At 37.6% G+C, this 21,687-nt stretch overlaps 1 protein-coding gene across 4 annotated transcripts in view; it reads left to right on the top strand.

Moving 5' to 3' along the window:
* Positions 1 to 21,423, top strand: part of LOC124790151 (UV-stimulated scaffold protein A-like) — a 125,811-nt gene extending 104,388 nt beyond the window's left edge. For all 4 annotated transcript variants that reach the window (XM_047257742.1, XM_047257746.1, XM_047257745.1 and 1 more), the window contains 2 exons: positions 20,330 to 20,478; positions 21,274 to 21,423. In XM_047257742.1, the coding sequence (XP_047113698.1) occupies positions 20,330 to 20,478; positions 21,274 to 21,376 (252 nt within the window). In that variant the 3' untranslated portion in view covers positions 21,377 to 21,423. The remainder of the gene's footprint in view (positions 1 to 20,329; positions 20,479 to 21,273) is intronic.
* The last annotated feature ends 264 nt before the right edge of the window (positions 21,424 to 21,687 follow it).

Here is a 21,687-nt window from a genome sequence, read left to right as displayed (position 1 = left end):
TCTTTTAAAGAGGCAAGTGATGTAGAATTCTGCCCACCTCACAAAGACTCGGTTTGTTTTTTGTGTGAAGTACATTAAGGCAGGGTGTTACATGTAAAATAACTTCACATTCACCAATCATTTTCTGCTACTAATCTATCATGTCAGCATGGACACACTGTTTTGTGGGAATAGCCAATGATTTGCACTTATGGATTTAATTACACCCAGAATGTTGAGCAATCCTCAAAAGAAAGCATCTGAAGCGGGCGATCACCAAATGTGCTCTACCAAACCATTGACTTATCAACACCAGATTCTTCTCACCATTCAAGAAGTGTGTCCTTTCCATGATGGAGTGAGCTCTGCTATGAGTGACAGATGTGCAGCTCTGCAATTTTTGCAGCTATACGATTTTTCCAATGCTAACCAGCTGCAGAGACCCTTTGTAATTGTTTTGGTAGGGAAATCAAAATATCACGACATTGTTAAAGAGAGTGAAATATATTTCTGGCATTAACTTGTGAATGCTGTATAAATTGTACCAACAATTCCACTATAGCATGGGAGACCATCTAAAGGATTTCTAGTAGAGAGGAAAGTGACCAATTAAAGGCCCAATAAGAAGTAGTTATCTTCAGAGAGACATAGTGCGTATGATGGTCGAATGTTTCTCTGGGATGAAAGCTATCACCAACCTGGATTCATCCTTCTGTCACTGCCAAGCTATGAGGAGAGGAATTGAAACTTTTTTTTGGACAACAAGGGAATTGTAAATAAGTTATACACAACTGCAACCAGTCACTTTTTTCAATAATAATCTTTAAAGTGACTGGTTGCAGTTGTGTATAACTTATTTACATTAATATACAGTCACGGTTCTAAAATATCCGTAATGGATAAGCATAACAAGGGAATTGGATTTGGCACCGTTCGCAGCACCATATAGGGCCACTAAAAAATTTGTCCTGCCCTGATCACTACCATTTGGGAGACAAAATTACTGTAGACGTTACAGGAGAAGGACCATAGTGTTAGCCACTAGCTACACAAGAAAGATATTGGAGTGGACATTGAATCATTATCTTGTCAGCATTCTCAAGTATAGGCACCTTCTAAGTGGTTTTTTGGTTTGGGTTCTATCATTGATAACCCGACTCAGGTGGAAGCGGCTATACACCACACTTTCCTACACAAACTATTACAGGTAGGTGTGTTTTCCATCTTCATAAGGACTATAATAATACTTCGAGGCATAGTATTTTTGAAAAACTGCATCAGTGCATTTTTGGGAAGTCCAACATTATTATATGGCACTTCCTTACTTGGTGTGCAAGATACAAAGTCAGGGAACCCCTTTCCACCAAGTCAACATTTTTATCTTACCATTATGTCCATGGTAAGAATGCCAGTATATTGTTCCTTACTTGTGGATGATTTCACTCTTCCTCATACCTTCTAATAACAAAATGTCATCTCTCAGATTTTCATGGAGTGATTGATTAATGGTGTGCTTCCAGGTGTTACACCTGGTTGTTTCCATTTTATGCACAATATTTTGATGGCTGAACCAGCAGTCTTATTAAGGTGCTGTGAATTTTGCTGATATGTGTACTTGATGCCTGGACTAGTTTGAGTCCAGGTAGCGAGTGCACATAACATCAAAACAAGCAGCACCTGGAGAATAAAGCTGGGATGGTCATTGAAATATTGTACACAAAATGGAAACAACTCATCAGAACACCTGGAAGCACACTATTACCAACATACCAGTTGCTAGTGATGTAAATGGGCTTGGTGGAGAGGACTGCAAATAAAAACGTCACATTCTTAAAAGGGAAAACAGTGTTCAGTGACATCCACCATTCACAGTCGAGAGACTTTCTGGTGATGAAAATATAATAAATTCGCGATACAGTAACATATTAAATTCCTTTCATCATTCTTCATAGTTATTTTCATCTTGTAGTCTTAATTTCAGTTTGATACAGATTCGTAGTTAACTTTTGGGTCGGCACATGAAAGGGTTCATGGGTGACAAATTCATAAAAGAAAATAATATTCATGATGCAGTTTTGAACACAATACTTATTCTTCTTTATATTATAAATGAGTTCCACTGGATTATGTATTTCATCTGTTTATTACAAAATCATAGAGAAATGTGCTTTGTGTGGATGTCAGGATTGAACTGAAACAAACTAAATGCTACAGCTTTGTGTTTTTTATTTATATACACCCTTCCGTGGTAATTTTTGTTGTTGTATGCTCAAAAGGGACTCCTTCAACATGGGTGTGGTGTTTAGAGCTCCATAATGTACTTGTTGTGATTGAAGGCATCCGCTGGTGAACTTTCAATTCCGCACATTGCCGGAGGAGTGCTTCAAACACATAAAAGTTCAGCGCAAACAAATATTTGTATCAACATATAATATAATATTAAAAAATGTAGATCTGTGCACTATTTTAAACATTCCCTTTAACCTCCCATAAATAAACTAAATGGTTGCTCATTTAGATATGATGGCAAGAGTACACTAAATTTTGCACCTGAAGTGAAAATCTTGAATTTAATTATGCAAAAATTTGGCACCCTCACATATGCTGTCCTATATAAATAAGGGAGCATGTTCCTATTTCTTAAGTAATCTTAATTCAAACATCAAATATTACATGAGAGAAATTATCTTCTCCATTTATATATTTGAACATAATCTTTGTTTGTATTTATTTATTTCAGTAATTAATTATCCAGCCACTTAAAATACTCAGCTGTTACACTTTCCTTTTTAAAAGTTACAAGTTCCATTTATGTCAAGTAAGTATGTAGTTCCCCCTTGCTTTTGTCAAGTAACCCTATAGGTTTCAACAAAACGGTTCTACTAATTGAACCAACTTTGTTATTGTCAAAGTATTCCTTTAAATCGGAATCTTTGGTGTAATACAATATTTATTGTTATCCTTATTTGATCTTTGAAACAACTAGATCCTACTTCAAGGTATCTGTCACACACAACTGCAACGATCTATTAATTATACATGGTGGTCAGAAACAGTTTGCAAATCTTGTACAGGTGTGTTGCTGGGGGAGGGGAGGGGAGAGGGGGGGGGGGGGGGTTAATGCTGAGAAATAATTGTTAAGAAAAAATTTGCTACATTGCGCCATTGCGTTTCTGTGTTATTTAGCATTTAAGCTGGTCAGTCTGGTCTTCGCATGCACAAGTTCAAGCACTTGTCAAGAGACAGTGTTGACAAATGTTTTCTTTTGGTTTCCTCAAACCAAAGGAATGTAGTGTATGCTCACCTAACTTAAATTTATCACTTATGGAGAAAGGCATATTTTAACTGGTAATGAGAATTTCAAAAAATGGTAGCTTATGGACCCACAGATGTTTCTGCATTACTGCGCTTTAGCACGTAAAAGTGCTTAAATTTGTGCATGCAGTGACCTGATTGGTTAACTTCAATGCCAAATAACTCGGAAATGGTGCAACTCCCCCTTGCCCCAGTATGGGTGTCCTTGCCCAATGGAGTAAAAGTTGGAAATCTGTAATGTAGTCCTCCATTATTAGATCTAATTCTTTTCTTGTCCCATGAGTTGCTCATTCAAAATTTAAATATGTATTAATTCGTAATTCCTCTGAAGTATACCTTTTATCCCTTTTAGTATTTAATGTCGATCCCATATCTGCCTGCGCATTAGTATGTGAATACAGTAACTTATCCTCCAGTAAACCTTTGTTTTGATGATTTCCCCTCACTGCTTGAGGGTCCTATATTAGCTTCTAATTTTTCTAACTGTGGTTCCAATTAATTTATAATTACAGAAGACATAGCAACATTCATATTTGTTACTCTTTCCAAAGTATCATTTGTGTCTAATAGTTTCTATTCTAATATACCTACTCTATTCACAAAATTATCCACTACAGATTTAATTGTACAGAAATGTTCTACATGTACATCTACACCTACATAGATACTCCACAGTATACTGTGTAGCCTGTGATGGAGGGTACCCTGTACCACCATAAGTCATTTCCTTTCATATTCCATCCACAAATAGAGCAAGGAAAAAATGTTTGTCTATATGCCTCCATATGAGCCCTAATTTCTCATACCTTCTCTTTATAGTCCTTACATGTAATGTATGTTGGAGGCAGTGGAATCGCTCTGCAGTCAGTTCCAAATGCCGGTCTTATAGATTTTCTCAATAGTGTTCTTCAAGAAGAATGTCGTGTTCCTTCCAGGGATTCCCATTTGTGTTCCTGAAGCATATCCGTAACACTTGTAAGTTGTTCGAACCCACCAGTAACAAATCTAGAAGCCGCGTCTGAATTGCTTCAATGTTTTCCTTTAATTGGAACTTTTATGGATCCCAAACATTCAAGCAGTACTCAAGAATAGGTCATGCTATTATCCTATGAGCAGGCACCTTTACAGATGAACCACACTTTCCTAGAAGTCTCCCAATAAACCAAAGTTGACCACTCACCTTCCCTACCACAATTCCCATATACTTGTTCCATTTCATATTGCTTTGCAACTTTATGCCCAAATATTTAAATGAGGTGACTGTGTCAAGCTGGACACTACTAATGCTGTATCCAAACATTTCAGGTTTGTTATTCTTACTCATCTGCATTAGCTCCCATGCCTTTTCATGTTGAGCTAGCTGCCATTCATCACACTAACTAGAAATTTTGCCTAAGTCATCTTATTTCCTCCTCAGTCACTCAACTTTGACACCTTACCGCACACCACAGCATCATCAGCAAACAACCGCAGATTGCTGCTCGCACTGTCTGCCAAATCATTTATGTATATCGAGAAAAATAGCAGTCCTATTACACTTCTGTGGGTCACTACTGATGCCACCCTTGTCTCTGATGAACACTTGCTGTGAATGACAACTTACTGGGTTCTATGTCGCTGAGCCACTCACATATCAATGAACCTGTTCCATATACTCGTACTTTCTTTAATTGCCTACAATGGGACACTGTATCAAACACTTTCCAGAAATCTAAAAATATGGAATCAGCCTGTTTGCCCTTCATCCATAGTACACAGTGTATCAAATGAGAAAAGGGCAAGCTTGGTTTCATACTGATTCATGAATCTAAGATTCTTGGTCTCAGCAAAATTTATTGTATCAGAACTGAAAATGTAGTCAAGGATTCTGCAGCAAACCAATGTTAAAGATACTGGTCTGTAATTATGCTGGTCCATTCTTTACCCATCTTATATACAGGAGTAACCTGCAATTTTTTCCAGTCACTTGGGACCTTGTGCTGGACGAGAGATTCGCAATAAATGCAAGTTAGGAAAGGGACCAATGCTGTAGAGTACTCTTCGAAAAACTGAATTGGGATTCCATCCAGACCTGGTGACTTACTTGTTTTCAACTCTTTCAGTTTTTTCTCTACACAAGGGACGCTTATTATGTCAACTTTACAGGAGTTTGTTCGATGATCAAATGATGGTATGTTTGTGTTATTCTCCTGCATGAACGATTTCTTAAACGTGAAATTTGAGACTTCAGCTTTCATTTTGCTGTCCTCAACTGCCACACCAGATTGATAAACAAGTGACTGGATGGAAGCCTTAGACCCACATACCATGATAAACAAGTGACTGGATGGAAGCCTTAGACCCGCATACCGATCCCCCCCCCCCCCCCCTCCCCGTCTAATCTTTTTCTAAATATGATGGTGGTAATAGTATGCTTCATGCATAGATCTTTTCACAGACGTACAAATCTGTTCTAACATTTGCTTGTCGTCATTTGCATCTTCTCTTTTGATCTAAGAGTAAAACAGCATTTGCTTCCTCAGCTGTTTCCAATCTCATTGTTAAACATGGCAGGTCTTTTTTGTCCTTAATCCACTTACTAGGTGCACAATTCTCCAGACCATGCTTTACAGTCTGCTTAAAATTTGCCCATAATTCCTCTGTGCCAATCATATTGGAAGTAAGCGATGTCAGTTCACTGTCTAAGTGGGATACCAAAAACTGCTTAACACTCTCGTAGCCTTCTGATTCATTAACTTTTGTAACCATAGTTGCTATAACAACATCACGGTTTCCATTTTTATTTGTCATTAATGAACTTAATTTTCTCAACAATTTTTCTTTCTGATCAAACTTCACTTCGCTGTTTGCCAAAGTTAATTGAGAAATCACTCACAGTATATTGTATCTAAAAGAATATAATCCAACAGATTTTAATAAAGTGAGCTCTGCAGGGAAGTCTGTCGCTGAGCAGCATTGCTGAATTGCCTCTGTGCTGTCTGGCTGTAACTCATAGTATTGCATGTTGTTTGCTGCATGACAACTGCATACTGTGCTACCTGGTTGCATTGGGTGCAAACAGTTTATTGCAGATTGCAGGCTTTCAGTCAATACTAAATTTGAGAGAGCATGGCTACTCTGCTACTGCTTCTTCGAACGTTTTAAGCTAATCACATTGCAGTTTCTGCATACATTCAGTGAACGTATAATGGATGTGAATCTTCAGAATTTGATTTTCACATGCAATGTTTCATTAAGTTCTTCTTTATGATGTACAAAGGCTCAAAATCCTATTTGTAATTATTATTTGTTGCTACATACCATTTGATTATGTTTAGTGGTGTACTAGTCATCTTTTTCATTTCCATGACAACAGCTTGTTGATTTACATTGTCAAGCAAAACACTTGTTTTTAGATAATAACAAATATTTAAAAATCATTTTCAGTTTCGATATAGAGTTATTAATAACATTTAGAGCCAATAAATATATTTTTATATCATTTTTAAATATCGTTTGTTCTTCTGCGGTGTAAACTGGTCTCAGTATGTTGCAAAAAGCCGTGTACAAAAGTACAGTTTTTCATGGAGTCATATCTCAAGCTCTGTTGATCAGTTGACTGCACAGCAGCAAGGAGAGCTCCACCTACCAACCCAAGGGAGCCAATGGGTCTGATGATGGTTTTATAGAAAAAAAACCGAAACCGGTTACCCATTAAAACAGACATAACGTGATCAAGACTGAACTTTAATCTAAATATAACAATTGATCACTGTATTCCAAAAATGTTTACCAAAATTGTGAAAACCAATATAGTAGTAACTTTATATTATGCATACCTATTTGTTGTTTGTGTGTGTCAAATTATATTTATAAATTTGTCAATTTATTATAGTGTGTCTACTAATCTGCCCTTCTCTACCCCATGTAGCACCTTTATAGATTTTGTGATGCTAAATGAAGATTTATAGTTCTCACTTTCATTTGTGTGCTTTCTGAAACTGGTGGAAAAACATTTACCTGTTTGCCTCACATAGAAATTTTCATATTCACCACATCTGATTTTATAATTCGCTGATTGTGTAAATGGTTTTGTTTTCTGGGTTGTGTGTGTGATTATTATCCCTACTTTGGTGTTCGTGCGGAACCTGATTCGTACATCAATTTTACAAAAATTACTGGCTGTTCTGTCTGAGATGCCATTATAATAAAGTAAAGCAATGAATTTCATTCTTTTCTGGTTGTGCTTCCCTTTTTAATGTTATTTCTTTATGTACATTGTTGCTTTTGTAATGTATGTTGGTAGTATACATTCTGGGTACTTATCAGCATTGTAGCCTTTATGTATTGCTATATGTTTTAGTATACACAACTCTTCAGTAATTTTGTTCTGTTCTAATGAGAGGTTTAATCATTCTGTCAGTCATACAGGGAAAAGAAGTCTCTTTTTTTTATGCATTTCTGGGCAGTACGATCTGTTGTGAATTTTGTTGACAGTGCAGGTTGGTTTCCGAAATATTCTAAATTTGTGGGCGCCTTTGTCATTCTTTATCATCATATTGACTAGTATTACCGACTACTTGTTCTTTGATGTGCAGTTGTACATATTACATTGTTATATGTGCATAACAAACTGATATGTAAAAACCTTTTAAAAAATCTTGTCAGTATCTGGCTAATCTTATCAGTATCTGGCCCCGGCAGCCAGAGACAGTGGTCGTGTGTGTGTGTGTGTGTGTGTGTGTGTGTGTGTGTGTGTGTGTGTGTGTGTGACCTGTGCTTTGCACTGTGTGGTGAGTAGCAATCTTTCCTTTTCATAATATGAGGTCTGTTCAAAAAATTCCAGAACATTTGTAATTTGTGCCATTGGTGTGTTGGAGTGAAATGTGGTTGGTGCACACACCTGTGTTTAATGTGTAAACACCATAAGTTTCATTGTTGCATGTCTGTTAGCTATTGTCCAGTGCTGTATTGAATAGAATGTTGTGTTGCACAGTTTGTGAATTTCGAGATGGCAGCGTTAGAGGAGCAACATGTCTGCATTAAATTTAGCGTGAAACTCAAGAAAAACTTTAGATACACACCAAATGATGCAGGAAGCCTACAGTGATGAGTGCTTTAGTCGTACTTGGTGTGACGAATGGTTGACACAGTTTAAAAATGGCAGGAAGGGTTCCTGAGGAGAATCATAACTTGTGATGAGATGTGGGTGTGTGGTTATGATGTTGAGACCAAAGTTCAATCTTCACAATGGGTAGGGAAAGGCTCTCCAAGACAAAAAAGAGCTCGAAAGGTCAGGTCAGATGTCAAAGCCATGCTTACAGTTTTCTTTGACTTTGAAACATTAGTTCATGAATTCATACTACAGGGACAAACTGTTAATCGGTGGTTCTATCTGGATGTGTTGCGACGCCTGCGAGAAAGTGTGAGAGAGGAACAGCCTGAAATGAGGGGGGACTTTCATGGCTCTTGGATCGTGGTAACGCACCCGGACATTCATAACTGTTGGTGCGTGACTGTTGAACAAAAAACGAAATTGGTGTGCTGCCTTATTCTCCGTACTCTCCTGACCTGACCCCTGCGGACTTTTTTATTTTTTTATTTCCAAAGTTGAAAACGCCATTGAAAGGATGAAGATGTGCAATGATTGACAAGATAAAATGAAATTAATCGACTTCGCTTCAAGCGATCCAGCAAGAGGCATACCAAGAGTGCTTCTGGAAGTGGAAATGGCATTGGGAGCGTTGTATCAATTGTGTAGGAGAGAATTTCGGAGGAGACCATGCACAATAAGTAAAAGATAAGTGTAGAAAAATTTTGTGGTCAAAGTTTCTGAATTTTTTGAACAGACCTTATATTGACATTATTCCGTCCTGGATTCACCATAGTTTAAAATCTTGTAAATACAGCATATGAATGTACCCATTGTTAATCCCACTGTAAATGGTTCTCATTCTGTTGTATTATGTTTTGTAGATGCTTGAAAATGGCTTAATGCCAAAATTGCAATTGCAAAATAAATTTCTAACAGCTGAAAGCTAGATGAAAACCTTTAAAAAAATTTCTCGTGTTGCATTATTCAGTTCAGACTTCTTGCACTCCATATTCATGTCTAACTCCAAGGTCATGACATGACAGGACAGTGTTTGTGGGTGACAGATTCTTAAAAAAAATATTCTTGATTCAGTTTTGAACTTTAGTTAATTATTATTCTTCCTTGTAGTACCAGTGAGTTCCACTGGATTATGTAATTATATCTGTGTATCACATAGTCATATACAAATGAGCTTTCTATGAGGATATCAGGTTTGAACCGAAACAAAGTAAATGCTACATCTGTGGGATTTTCATGTATACACACTCTTCCAAGGTAATTAATTCTCTTTGTTATATGCTCAGTCTTCACACATTTGTTGTGATGTGTAGATGTCTGGTGATGAACTCCGAATGCTGCCCAAGGAGTACCTCAAGCAGATACTTATACGACTGTACTAACGTATATCATATTAATAAATGTGGACCTGTGCACTATTTGAAACATTCCCTTTAACTTCCCGTAAAAACCACATGATTACTCATTTATAATATTTGACTATAAGGGTTTAACAGTAAACCTCTCGCTTTAAATTTAATTACGCAAAAATTCAGTACCCTCACACAATGCATACTTAATCCACCAAAGTTGAAAATAAAGGATACCAACATGGTATTACGGCATAACGTGAGGTTCTTCCCCCTGTGGTTCTAACAAAAAATTTAAAACTATTTGCCTGAAGCCAGTTGATGTCAAAGGTCTTAGCCACAAGTCCTCCAGTGCAAGTAGAATGTGATTTTTAGAAGGCTTTTGTGTGGGCCCAGCTGATTATGGGTGCAAGTGCACAGATAAGTGAGACAAACATTTGAAGATCATTGGTGGTAAAACATGAGCAGACCAGGCTGGCTACAAGATCAGCTCCACCCATAATTTCCACTGTGCTGAGGCTGGTAAGCCATGTGTCTGCTTGGTGGCAACTCCTAATGGTGCATTGTGCATATAAGTTTTAGTCTGATCCTCAGTCACCAGTATTCCGTATGGTCGACTTCTGCCCATGTAAATCACATTCGCAAATCACACATTCAAAACAGTGTGAAATCTGCTTCAAAATAAACTGTCACTCACTTATTGCGGACTAAACTGCAGTTCTTAACCAGAGCTGGAACCAGCTGCTTCCTCTCCAGAATGAGTCTTTGGCTCTGCAGTACTGTCTCTACTTTTTTGCAACTTCCTGCCAGATTAAAATTGTGTGCCAGACTGGGGAAGGCGAGGTTCTGGGTTTGACTTGATATGACATACATTTTCAATCTTCCAGGGAGCTTTAGGTGCACACTCTGGTGCAAAGTGAAAAACTCGTACTACGAACAATGCTCTACGCTGTGGTTAAGTCTTTTTACTGCAATGTCATTTCTTCCAAGAGAGATAGTGCAGCATGGTATGCAGGAAAACATCTTTTAAGTTTGGACAACAGGAGAGAGGTACCAGCATAAGGGAAGCTGTGAGACTGGGTCACAAGTTTTGCCTGCATTGCTTAGTTGGTAAGAGCATGGACTGTGAAAAGGAAGGTTCCGTGGTCTCGCACACAGTTATTTTGTTGCCACCATCATTAACCGATTGAGAAGATCCTTGGTTAAGGATAATATCTCACCTTCATATTAGCCTTCAAATACTGATTTCTTAGATATGTTATGTGTGGTAAAATTGCTAACTACATTGAAGATCCAAATCTTTTGCTCACTATTTGCTGACAGTTTTGTACTTTTTTTTGCACAACAGAGCTGTAGGTATTTTCTTCCAACAATCTATAGATAGATACCATTTGGACTGGAGATTTGTCCATGTACTTTGAGGCTGCATACAATAAATAAAAAGCAGGAAAGGATAGGCTAAAGAATACAAACACTTGATAATGAGTTATACAGATGGCCTAATGAATTAACGGTCGTTTCGTGTAGGATGGTAGCTTGTTGGTCAATCACTACTTCACTTTCTACACAATACGACATTATATTAATATTATTACATTATTAACTTACATGCTGTTTTGCTAGAATCTGCCATTTTATCTCCATATTAATGATATTTTTCCTACAAAGAAACACTCTATTTTGGTTATCTTCTGTAGCCACATGTGCAGTGACTCCTCGCCCTCCGCCCCTGCGTGTGTAACAAAATTATATGTCTTAATGTACATTTTTTCAACACAAAAAAGAAATTCAGTTTTTAATATTTTATTAATTTGGTTTGAGAAAAGTAGTCAAGTATCACCTATTTTAAAAGCTTATAGAAAATTGGATAAAATTATACAAATTTCAGGTCTATAGGTTAAAGAGTTTGTGAGATATAACCATTTCAAGGTTTGAAAGTGTGACAAAAATTGTTAATTTTGGAATGTTTAAAAACGAGTAACTCACAAACTAAAAGGTCAAAACAATTTAATTTTGGGTTTCACCCTATTTTGATAGGTAGAATAAAATTACAGAGTTCTAAATCACCAAGTCCGTATTTATTTGTATTTATTTTTTTACTTGCCAGTTTCACATGGATTATCCTCTGGCAGAAAATATTCTGAGTGTATTATTTCACATTTTATATTTTATTTTACAGCAAAATTCCACCTGCATAAGTGACACTTATCAGCAGAAAATTGTTGGGGATATTCAGCTTGTGCCAAAAAGTATCAGGTTCAACGCATATTGCACCATTAACTATATGTGAATGCAATACTGCAATGAAATTAGAGATGCTACTGTTCATGTACATCTCTTCATTTGAGTAATGATGCCACAACAGGCGATGCCAAAATGCTAATTTGGCAAGGAAAGACAGATGGGCGCCTATTTTTTTCTTTATTTGGTTCTTTTATTTAGCTTCACCAACTTTGACGACTTGCAATTCTTCTTACAGCATTGCAAATTAGTTTCTCATTACGGGTAATGTTTAGCTAGATGGAGAACTGATATTCAAATTTTTCTACTGAAAAATACAGTTAGGGGACTATTCCTTTTCATCATTTCTTATTTCATTTAACTGTTATTAAGTGAAACCATTCTGGGTGTTGAAAATTCAGTGATAACCTAAGATCATTGTTTGATAGAGTATTACATGTTTGAAAAACTTGAACATTTTGATGATAGTAATACTCCTGTGCATTCTGCATGTAAGTAGGAAGGTAGCAGGTTTACTGGCTAGGAATGCTGGAGAGAGGGGTGGCAGGTGCATGGGTTATGCATGTGCCACCTGTGTCTCAGAGCCAGTGAGGTGCGGCACGTGATGAAGATGACGTCAAGAGGGGAGTTGGGAGGTTGTTGACAAGACAGAGGAAGGGGGAGCTGTTGGCGGAAGATGTGGGTACAGTGGATTAATGGAGATTTGAGGCCAGGAGGATTATGGTAATGAAAGATTTGTTGTAAGGATAACTTCTAACTTACATATGTGTGATGAATATAATAGAGGGAAACAGTCCACGTGGGAAAAATATATCTAAAAACAAAGATGATGAGACTTACCAAACAAAAGAGCTGGCAGGTCGATAGACACACAAACAAACATAAACATACACACAAAATTCTAACTTTCGCAACCAACGGTTGCTTCGTCAGGAAAGAGGGAAGGAGAGGGAAAGACGAAAGGATGTGGGTTTTAAGGGAGAGGGTAAGGAGTCATTCCAATCCCGGGAGCGGAAAGACTTACCTTAGGGGGGAAAAAGGACAGGTATACACTCTCTCTCGCTCGCGCGCGCCCACACACACACACACACACACACACACACACACACACACACACACACACACACACACAGACATTTGAAAAGGCAAAGAGTTTGGGCAGAGATGTCAGTTGAGGCGGAAGTAAAGAGGCAAAGATGTTGTTGAAAGACAGGTGAGGTATGAGCGGCGGGAACTTGAAATTAGCGGAGGTTGAGGCCTGGCGGATAACGAGAAAAGAGGATATACTGAAGGGCAAGTTCCCATCTCCGGAGTTCTGACAGGTTGGTGTTAGTGGGAAGTATCCAGATAACCCGGACGGTGTAACACTGTGCCAAGATGTGCTGGCCGTGCACCAAGGCATGTTTAGCATTACATATGTGTAATTCAGAAAAGCTGGTGGTAGACAGGAGACTCCAGATGACCCAGGTAACTGTAGAACAGTTTGCTTACATTTTGTCCACATAAATTTCTTGTGTTAATATTATTATAGTGCATTTAAAATTAGTTGTGACTTTTGACAGTTCCGTGTGGAGCGAGTGGAGGGAAGCACAGTTGCCAGCGTGCACAGAGTGAGTACGTCAGCTGCTGACCACAGTACATCACCTAGCCTACCCTGTGCAGTACCTGTCAGGCTCACTTGACTGCGCGAACAGCAAACCGCCCAAGCTGGCAGATCTGTTATCTTCCTCAAACAACGTTAAAGAAACTATTGGGTAAAACACTGTGATTCTAGCACATCTTATAACTTAGTTCGTCAGCTTAATGATGAACTGCCTGTCACATCGCTAAAGATCATAGTGTGATGTCTCGATATTAGGTAACCTACTGCATTAAGTTCTTAAAGTTTGCAGCCAAAAACAAGGGTCACTATGAATTTGCATTGGGTGCATGTTTTAAATCATATGTTGCTGTGTATGAAATGTAGATAACATACTGAGCTATTCTTTAAACTTGGAAGGATATCGATATCTGTCTCCAGTCTCGAGAAAATGGAATGTATGTAAAGAGTGCTCTGTCACAAACACATGCATCCAGTGAAAAAGCCAGAATTTAATACTCCCAAATCCCTCGTATCCAACAAACAGTCTGAGATATCAAAACAAGATTTTTGGCAAATGAAAGCATGCAAAGAGGAGAATATTTTGCCATATGATTAATATGTAAAAATTCCCTGTCTACCACGATATTTAAGCATCTACAGATTTTTTGCAGTGAAATAATTTAATTTTTAAAGACCACTGATAGCTGGTGAAGCAAGAATTGTTGTGGGTCTTGCAACAGTCTAAGTGAAGAATTTACTCGTTGATTTTTATATTGAGAATAGGCTTTTTCGTAAACTACTGACCTGTCCTTAACCTCAATTGCTAGCTTCAGCAATGTCTCAATTTCTTTTTCAACTAAATTAGAATGTTAGGGACATTAGGGACACACTGGTGTGTTTTGGCAAAAGAAGGAGATTTTAACATGGTCACAAGAGAAGTTACGTATTACTCAAAACTCACCCCCAACCTTCATTAATCCAACTCCTCAACTACCGTCTTGGTATGGCTAACCACTAACCCTTTGAGACCAGTCCTGTGGTGTAACATTTGTAATGGCTTCTTTTGTGAACATTTCAACATCACAGAGCTAATTTTTTGCCATGTTACTTTTCATCTAGGCCCATGTAGTGGCTAGTTCTTCAGTATGGTAGCATGGAGTGTTTGGCTTGTACAGCACTACAGGTTCCATTAACCTTGCCTTACGTATGCTACGTTCAACTTCTTCCAATAGAACATTTCTTTCTATCCAGAGAAAAATACCCTCTTTCCTTCATTTCATTCTTTGAGCTATATCAATCACAACAAAGTGGTATGGTGCATTGTCTATTACTATTTCCAGATTCGGAGGAATGTTTTGCACAAGAGCATTATCTTCATAGCTGGTGAATGAGTTTTTGGACTACAACTTTTAAAGCAAACTTCATGTTCAGATGTGCTACACCGTTGTTATTAATGTAACGCCAACACAAAACACTTATTCACAGTACCTGATGGCTGCAGAACACTTCAAAGTCAGAAAATAACCACCTTACAACGAGAGCTGATGAACGCAGATATGCATGTAACACACAACATCACATGGTTCTGTTCACCCATGGCATGGCAACAAGGATGCTTTACTAACTATACCACAGGGGGCGTGGTAGGAAAAGCTGGCTCACCATTGGTGTTACCTAGGCAACAGTGTCACGTACCCTCCGGTGAGCCAAACATCAAAAGTCGCAACTAATTTGAAACACACTATAGAAGCTCGTATCTGCATTCCTGTAGTGTTAATGCACTTTGTGGAAAATAAACACCCCCTGGGCATCTCTGTGCACTGTGTCACCAGTGATTCATAAGGCAGACTATGGAGGATCAGTATAACTGTGTGAAACGCCCTATTGTTGCTTCTCGTGATGTAGTGGTTCAGATAAGAGTGGGGAATCACTAGCCATTCTTCAGTTTTCAGACGTTTGTTGAAAAGAAGAGCACGACCACAATCAGGCGATCTACCTTCCCCCACGCTTCTACCCTTCACTCTGTTACACCCCCAGAACAAAATTTATCCCTTAAGATGGCTCCTAGTGCACTTAGACATTGTTCACCCATTTAATATTTGTTCTTAACCTATTTCACCTAACAATGAACTGTATTTTTTTATATTTTAAATATGAACATAGACTTCTGCGGCCATTGTCACAGTCAATAAAATTTTTCTGGGTTTGTGACCGCATTGTCAATATGTAAAACTACCGACGTTTCAGTCACTATTGCAAGTGACCTTCTTTGGAGTGTTTTGGTTTACTGCCAAATGAGAAACCTTTGTTTCTTATATACATGCAGACGTGGCTGTTATCTAATTCTGATAGGATGTTAAGGATGAAGGGGAAAGGCATTGGAAGTTCTTTATTGGTGTTTTTATTATTTCTTTTCATTGGTGGAGACTCAACATTGTGATTGGTGTTTGCATTACTGCTTGCGACGGGTGGAAATCGGCGAGCGGAAGGAGGTCACTTGCAACAGTGACCGAAACATTACTAGTTTTACATATTGACAGTGCAGTCACAAACCCAGAAAAAATTTATCGACTAACTTTGTTTAGAGAAACATTTTCGCTAGAAGTGGCAGTTTCTCCTTTAAATGCTCCCCCATCCCAATGCTCACACCCCACCGGTGAGGATTTTAGTATGTTGTTCATAGTGCTCTTCAGTGATTGAGCTATCGTGCTCCATTCCTAGGTCACTCTAACAGAACTTTCCTACTATATTTATTTCAACACTTAGTCATCTGTTTGTTTAACACACAAATAAAGGTCTCTGCTTAGAAAGGGCAATCAGACAAACAAAGAATGCTAATAAAACTGGTCACAAGGGTTATTAGAATCTTAAGAAAGTCTGTGAAACTAGAATATCTAAATGGAGAAATTTAAAGGATGGAGGTAAATATTTTAGGAACCAGTGAGATGCACCGTACTGTTCTACAATCATCTGTAGACTGAAAGAGGAGATATTTTGAGTGGGAATAATAGGGCTATTGTAGGCATAATAATGAATAAGAAAATTAGTGGTAAAGTGTTATCTGCAGTAACCCAAAAGAATAGTGATGATGAAATTGAATGGATATCAAAGAGACATTGTGATCATATAAGTATACGTGTGAACCACTGATGTGGATGACAGTGTATTTAAAGTTATTTGTCATAATGTTAATAAACATGTAAAACATGACAAATGGGAGGAAACTGAAATGTAGTCATTGGTTAAAGGTAGGCAAAAAGAGAAAATTCTGTCTTGGCAAGCAAAATGAGAACAGTAAAAAGAGTTCTGTATTGTAGACGAGTTTGTTGCCAAAAATTATCCCTTTGAGTGCCCCTTGTGAAGAAAGTGTGCATACACAATGCTAGGGGATCAAGGAATATAACTGATTGACTATATTTTGTTAAAACACAGAGGAGGAATCGAGTAAAGGACTGCAATAATTATTCAAGAGTTGACAGACATAGTAATTGTAAACTAGTTATGAAATGGCAGTTAAAATTCAAGTGATTAACGATAAAGCTCCTGCTGGAGACTAGGCACGTCCAATGAACCAAAAACTCAAGACTGCTTTGTAAAATGCAACAAAGTAAATAATTTTACTCCAAGGAATTCTATTTCACATCTCATCAGAAAGCAGCACAGTTTTAGCCATTCTGTACAGTCTCCTTCCATTAACTGCTGGCAGCCAATAGGATTTACTTGAACATGTAAGACAATCTGTAACACATCATTCAGGTTTGTAACAATAGGTTAATGTATGTTGCTGTTTCTTTTATAATACAGTACAAATCATATTAAAATGACAAATGTCATTGTAAAAAATTGTGCTTAACATCTTCACAAAAATATGTCAGCTCTACTGCATCTTTTGTCAGGCTCAGTCTGTCTTTCTAGCTGTGCAACAGCTGACACAAAATTGTGAGGTGTTTATGTACAACTTTTCACAATGATATTCGTCTTTTTAGAGCGATTTGGACAGTATTGTAAGTATTTTTCTCTAGGAGATGATTGTCTTATAATAGCTCGATAAAAATCAAATGAAACATTTGTTACATTTCTTGTATATATAATATGATGTACCATAACCATATGAGCATGATTGCTGATCACAGCAACATGGTTTGGTAATGTGGTTGGCATCTTCCCCACCTCTGCTACCATACATTAAGCAAACCTCATCCTCTCCACACTTCCTTATTGCTCTTTGTCTGCACAGAGCTACCTCTTGTGTGATGCACACTATAATAGTGTGGAAAACTGGTGTACAGACCGCAAAATTGTTATAATAAATGCAACAGAAAAGTTAGTACTTTTAAAAAAGCAAATAAGAGGCGGCATTTGATACTCGTGAGATACTGCAACTGATAAAGAAATGGTTAAAAAGTAAAAAATGATTAAAGTAAACAAGCACAGTACAGGTTACTCATTTATGAAATAAACTTGAAATGTAAAATAGATAAAAAAGAATGGATAGAAAATAGATGACATGATATAAATATAAAATTGTACCAGGGTAATGGAGATGCTGCACATGTACTGAAAGCAGTCACCTGATGCAGCACAGTCATTAGAAATGAAAAAGGTATTTAGGTCATGGGAGCAGAAAGTAAGGCAAGAAGATGAATATAGTACTTGGAGAATCTTTATAACTGACCAGGAGAAATTAGGCCAATTGAAAATGAGGACACAGTTCAGAACGATGACAGGAGATTCAATTGATATCTGTTATGAGAAGCACGCAAGTACTATGCTTCTGAAGAATGAATTATTTTTTTTTTTTTTTTTTTTTTTTTTTTTTTTTTTTTTTTTTTTTATATAAAAAGCAGACTATAGTAGTCAACACCGTCAGATCGGTATAAATTGTCAAAACCAGGATGTTGATTGCTAACACTGATATTTAATTTGCACACTGAAGTGGCTGTGAGGGAAGGACTGACTCGATGTGGAAGTTGTTAATCATAGACAGAAAATCGGCATGATATGAAAACTTAGCAGTGATCACCAGAGTCGGAAATTGAGTCAGGTACTTCAAGAAATACGCTGAAAAGCCAAAGAAACGTGCACCTGCCTAATATTGTGTAGGACTCCCGCGAGCACTCAGAAGTGCCGCAACACGATGTAGCATGGACTAGACTGATGTCTGAAGTAGTGCTAGAGCAAATTGACACAACGAATCCTGCAGGGCTGTAGATAAATCCGTAAGAGTACGAGGGGATGGAGATCTGTTCTAAACAGCGTATTGCAAGACATCCCAGATTTGCTCAATAGTGTTCATGTCTGGGGAGTTTGGTCGCCAGCGGAAGTATTTAAACTCGGAAGAGTGTTCCTGGAGCCACACTGTAGCAAATCTGGACACGGTGAGGTGTCGCATTGGAATGCACAATGGACATAAATGGGTGCAGGTGATCAAACAGGATGCTTAGGTATGTGTCACCTCTCAGTGTAGTATCTAGATGTATCAAAGGTCCCATATCACTCCACCTGCACACACCTCACACCATTACAGAGCCTCCACAAACTTTAACAGTCCCCTGCTGATGTGCAGGCCCATGGATTCATGAGGTTGTCTCCATACCCATACATGTGCATCCACTCGATAACATTTGAAATGAGACTCGTCCAACCAGGCAACATTGTTTCCAGTCATCAACAGTCCAATGTTGGTGTTGATGTGCCCAGGTGAGGCGTAAAGCTTTGTGCTGTGCAGTCATCAAGGCTACATGAATGGGCCTTTGACTCTGAAATCCCATATCAATGATGTTTTGTTGAATGGTTCGCACGCTGACTCTTTTTAATGGCCCAGCATTGAAATCTGCAGCAATTTGCGGAAGGGTTCACCACTTTGTCATTATGAACAATTCTCTTCAATCGTTGTTCGTCCTGTTGTTGCAGTATCTTCTTCTGACCACAGTAATGTTGGAGATTTGATGTTTCACCAGATTCCTGATATTCACGGTACACTCGTAAAATGGTTGTATGGGAAAACCCCAATTCATCGCTACCTCGGAGATACTGTGTCCCATCACTCATGCGCCGACTATAACACCATGTTCAAACTCACTTAAATTTCGATAACCTGCCATTGTAGCAGCAGTAATGGTCCTAACAACTGTGCCAGACATTTGTCTTACACTGGCATTGCCAATCACAGCACCATATTCTGCCTGTTTACATATTTCTGTATTTGAATACGCATGCCTATAACAGTTTCTTTGGCGCTTCAGTGCTGGCTAATGGTTTTGACATCCACATAAACAAAAAGGAAATTAAGATAATGGCATGTGACGCAAGTGGACATGGTATATGGCTAAATTTTAAACATCTATAAAAGACTCTTAAATTGGTACATGATTTTTGCTGTCTTGTAACTGGAATAGATAAAAAACAATGCAGCAAGTTTTGCACAAGACAAGTGGTCTTGCTGCTAAAATCAACACTTGCAGCAAGGAATTAAATTAAGCATTGTTTGTTATTTACAGAAATGATTGTTGTAGCAGTTGTTGATTATTGTACTGTTGTTGGCTTCAGCTGCCAAAGACTGTGGTCATGTGTATGTGAGTTTTGGCGTGTGTGTGGTGTCTATTTTTGACAAAGACCTTTTTGACCAAAACCTTATTGTGTGACATTCTTTTTGTTGTGCCTATCTGCAACTCAGCATATCCACTATATGGTGAGTAGCAACTATTCTTTTCATAATATTGTTGAGTATTGTATTATCTACACCAAATGTTCTTCTTTCAAATTTTTAAGGAGGCAACAGGGATTGATCTTAAAATGCCAGAGAAGCGAAAAAAACAGAGCACGAAAAAAGAAAGGAAAAAGAAATTTCCTGGTCTAACTGATATAAGTGAAAAACGAAAGTCTTCATATGAGCGCCTTTCAAGGAAGATTTTTAAGAAGTAAGTATATTAAGATGAACCTTTAAAACTACACTCTTGGAAAAGATTACAATGGTTTTATTGTGACAGTTCCAAATAAGAGCTGCAAAAAACAATATTTATCAGTGCAGAAGCTATAAGGGACATTTTGCCTTGAGTATATATTTGGCTGTAAGAAACATAAAAGTAATTGTTCAGTGTGTTCAAATGTGTTTAAAAACTGTACTTTCCACTTAGTTGTTAAAGTATTGGAGAAAACATTGAAAAGTCCTTGTAAGACATTTGCTGTTTAATATCCCCCATAGAACTTATCGTATATTTCAGTGAACTTTACTTTATGTATACAAGTAATAATGAAAATGAATTAAAAGTGACACTAAAGGCCACATATATCTGCATTCTGTGCAGAAATGTTGCAACACATCCTGTTGTCAGTGACTACCCCAGACATTTAATGCAGGAAAATACACAAGGCATACAGGTTGATATTAATCACAGGAAGGCCTTTAATGAATCACTCAGTTACCAGATCCCTCTTTTTACATTAACAAATTAAGCATACACTACAATTCTTGCTTCCTTCCATGGGTTTCAAAAACCAATGGAAGAAGAAGAAAGATGAGCATGTCATTATGTATGCAAAAGAAAATCATTAACCAAAGGTTACTTTCAAGGCTATGAAATTTAGAACGTACCATATTACATATTTTCATCCAAACTCGAACATTTGTAATGATCAAATGCTATGCATGAAAGTAAAATCGGACACACAATTATCAAAAGTAATACTGTGTTTTTGCCGCAAATGTGTTGCAGGTCTTCAATGAAGAAAGTCGCGAAGGCCTTGGATCAGCTGGATCATAAACGTTTTCGTGACAAATATGGTGATCAGTTTCATTACATGTATGGCACTGCCTGAAAAAAGATGGCATATTATTGAAGAAAATAAATAGTTTTAGAACTTCAGATTGTATTAATTTTATTATTTGTATTTTTGTATGTTTAAAGCACAGCTTGGATGTACCGCTATCCATATATTGATACATTTTACTCTAAGTTATCCCTGATATTTTATGTGTTCCATAAATCACTTTCTTGATAAACTTTAAGATATAAAATACACCAATTAAACAAAATTTGAACCTTCTTGATAGATGTAAACATATGTTGTTACTTTTTGGCTGTTTACTAGTCCACTATTACTGTTCACATCAAAAGTTACCACAACAA

This window comes from Schistocerca piceifrons, chromosome 3 (assembly GCF_021461385.2).
Source record: "Schistocerca piceifrons isolate TAMUIC-IGC-003096 chromosome 3, iqSchPice1.1, whole genome shotgun sequence".
Classification (NCBI taxonomy): domain Eukaryota; kingdom Metazoa; phylum Arthropoda; class Insecta; order Orthoptera; family Acrididae; genus Schistocerca; species Schistocerca piceifrons.
This window is presented reverse-complemented; position numbering and strand designations above follow the sequence as displayed.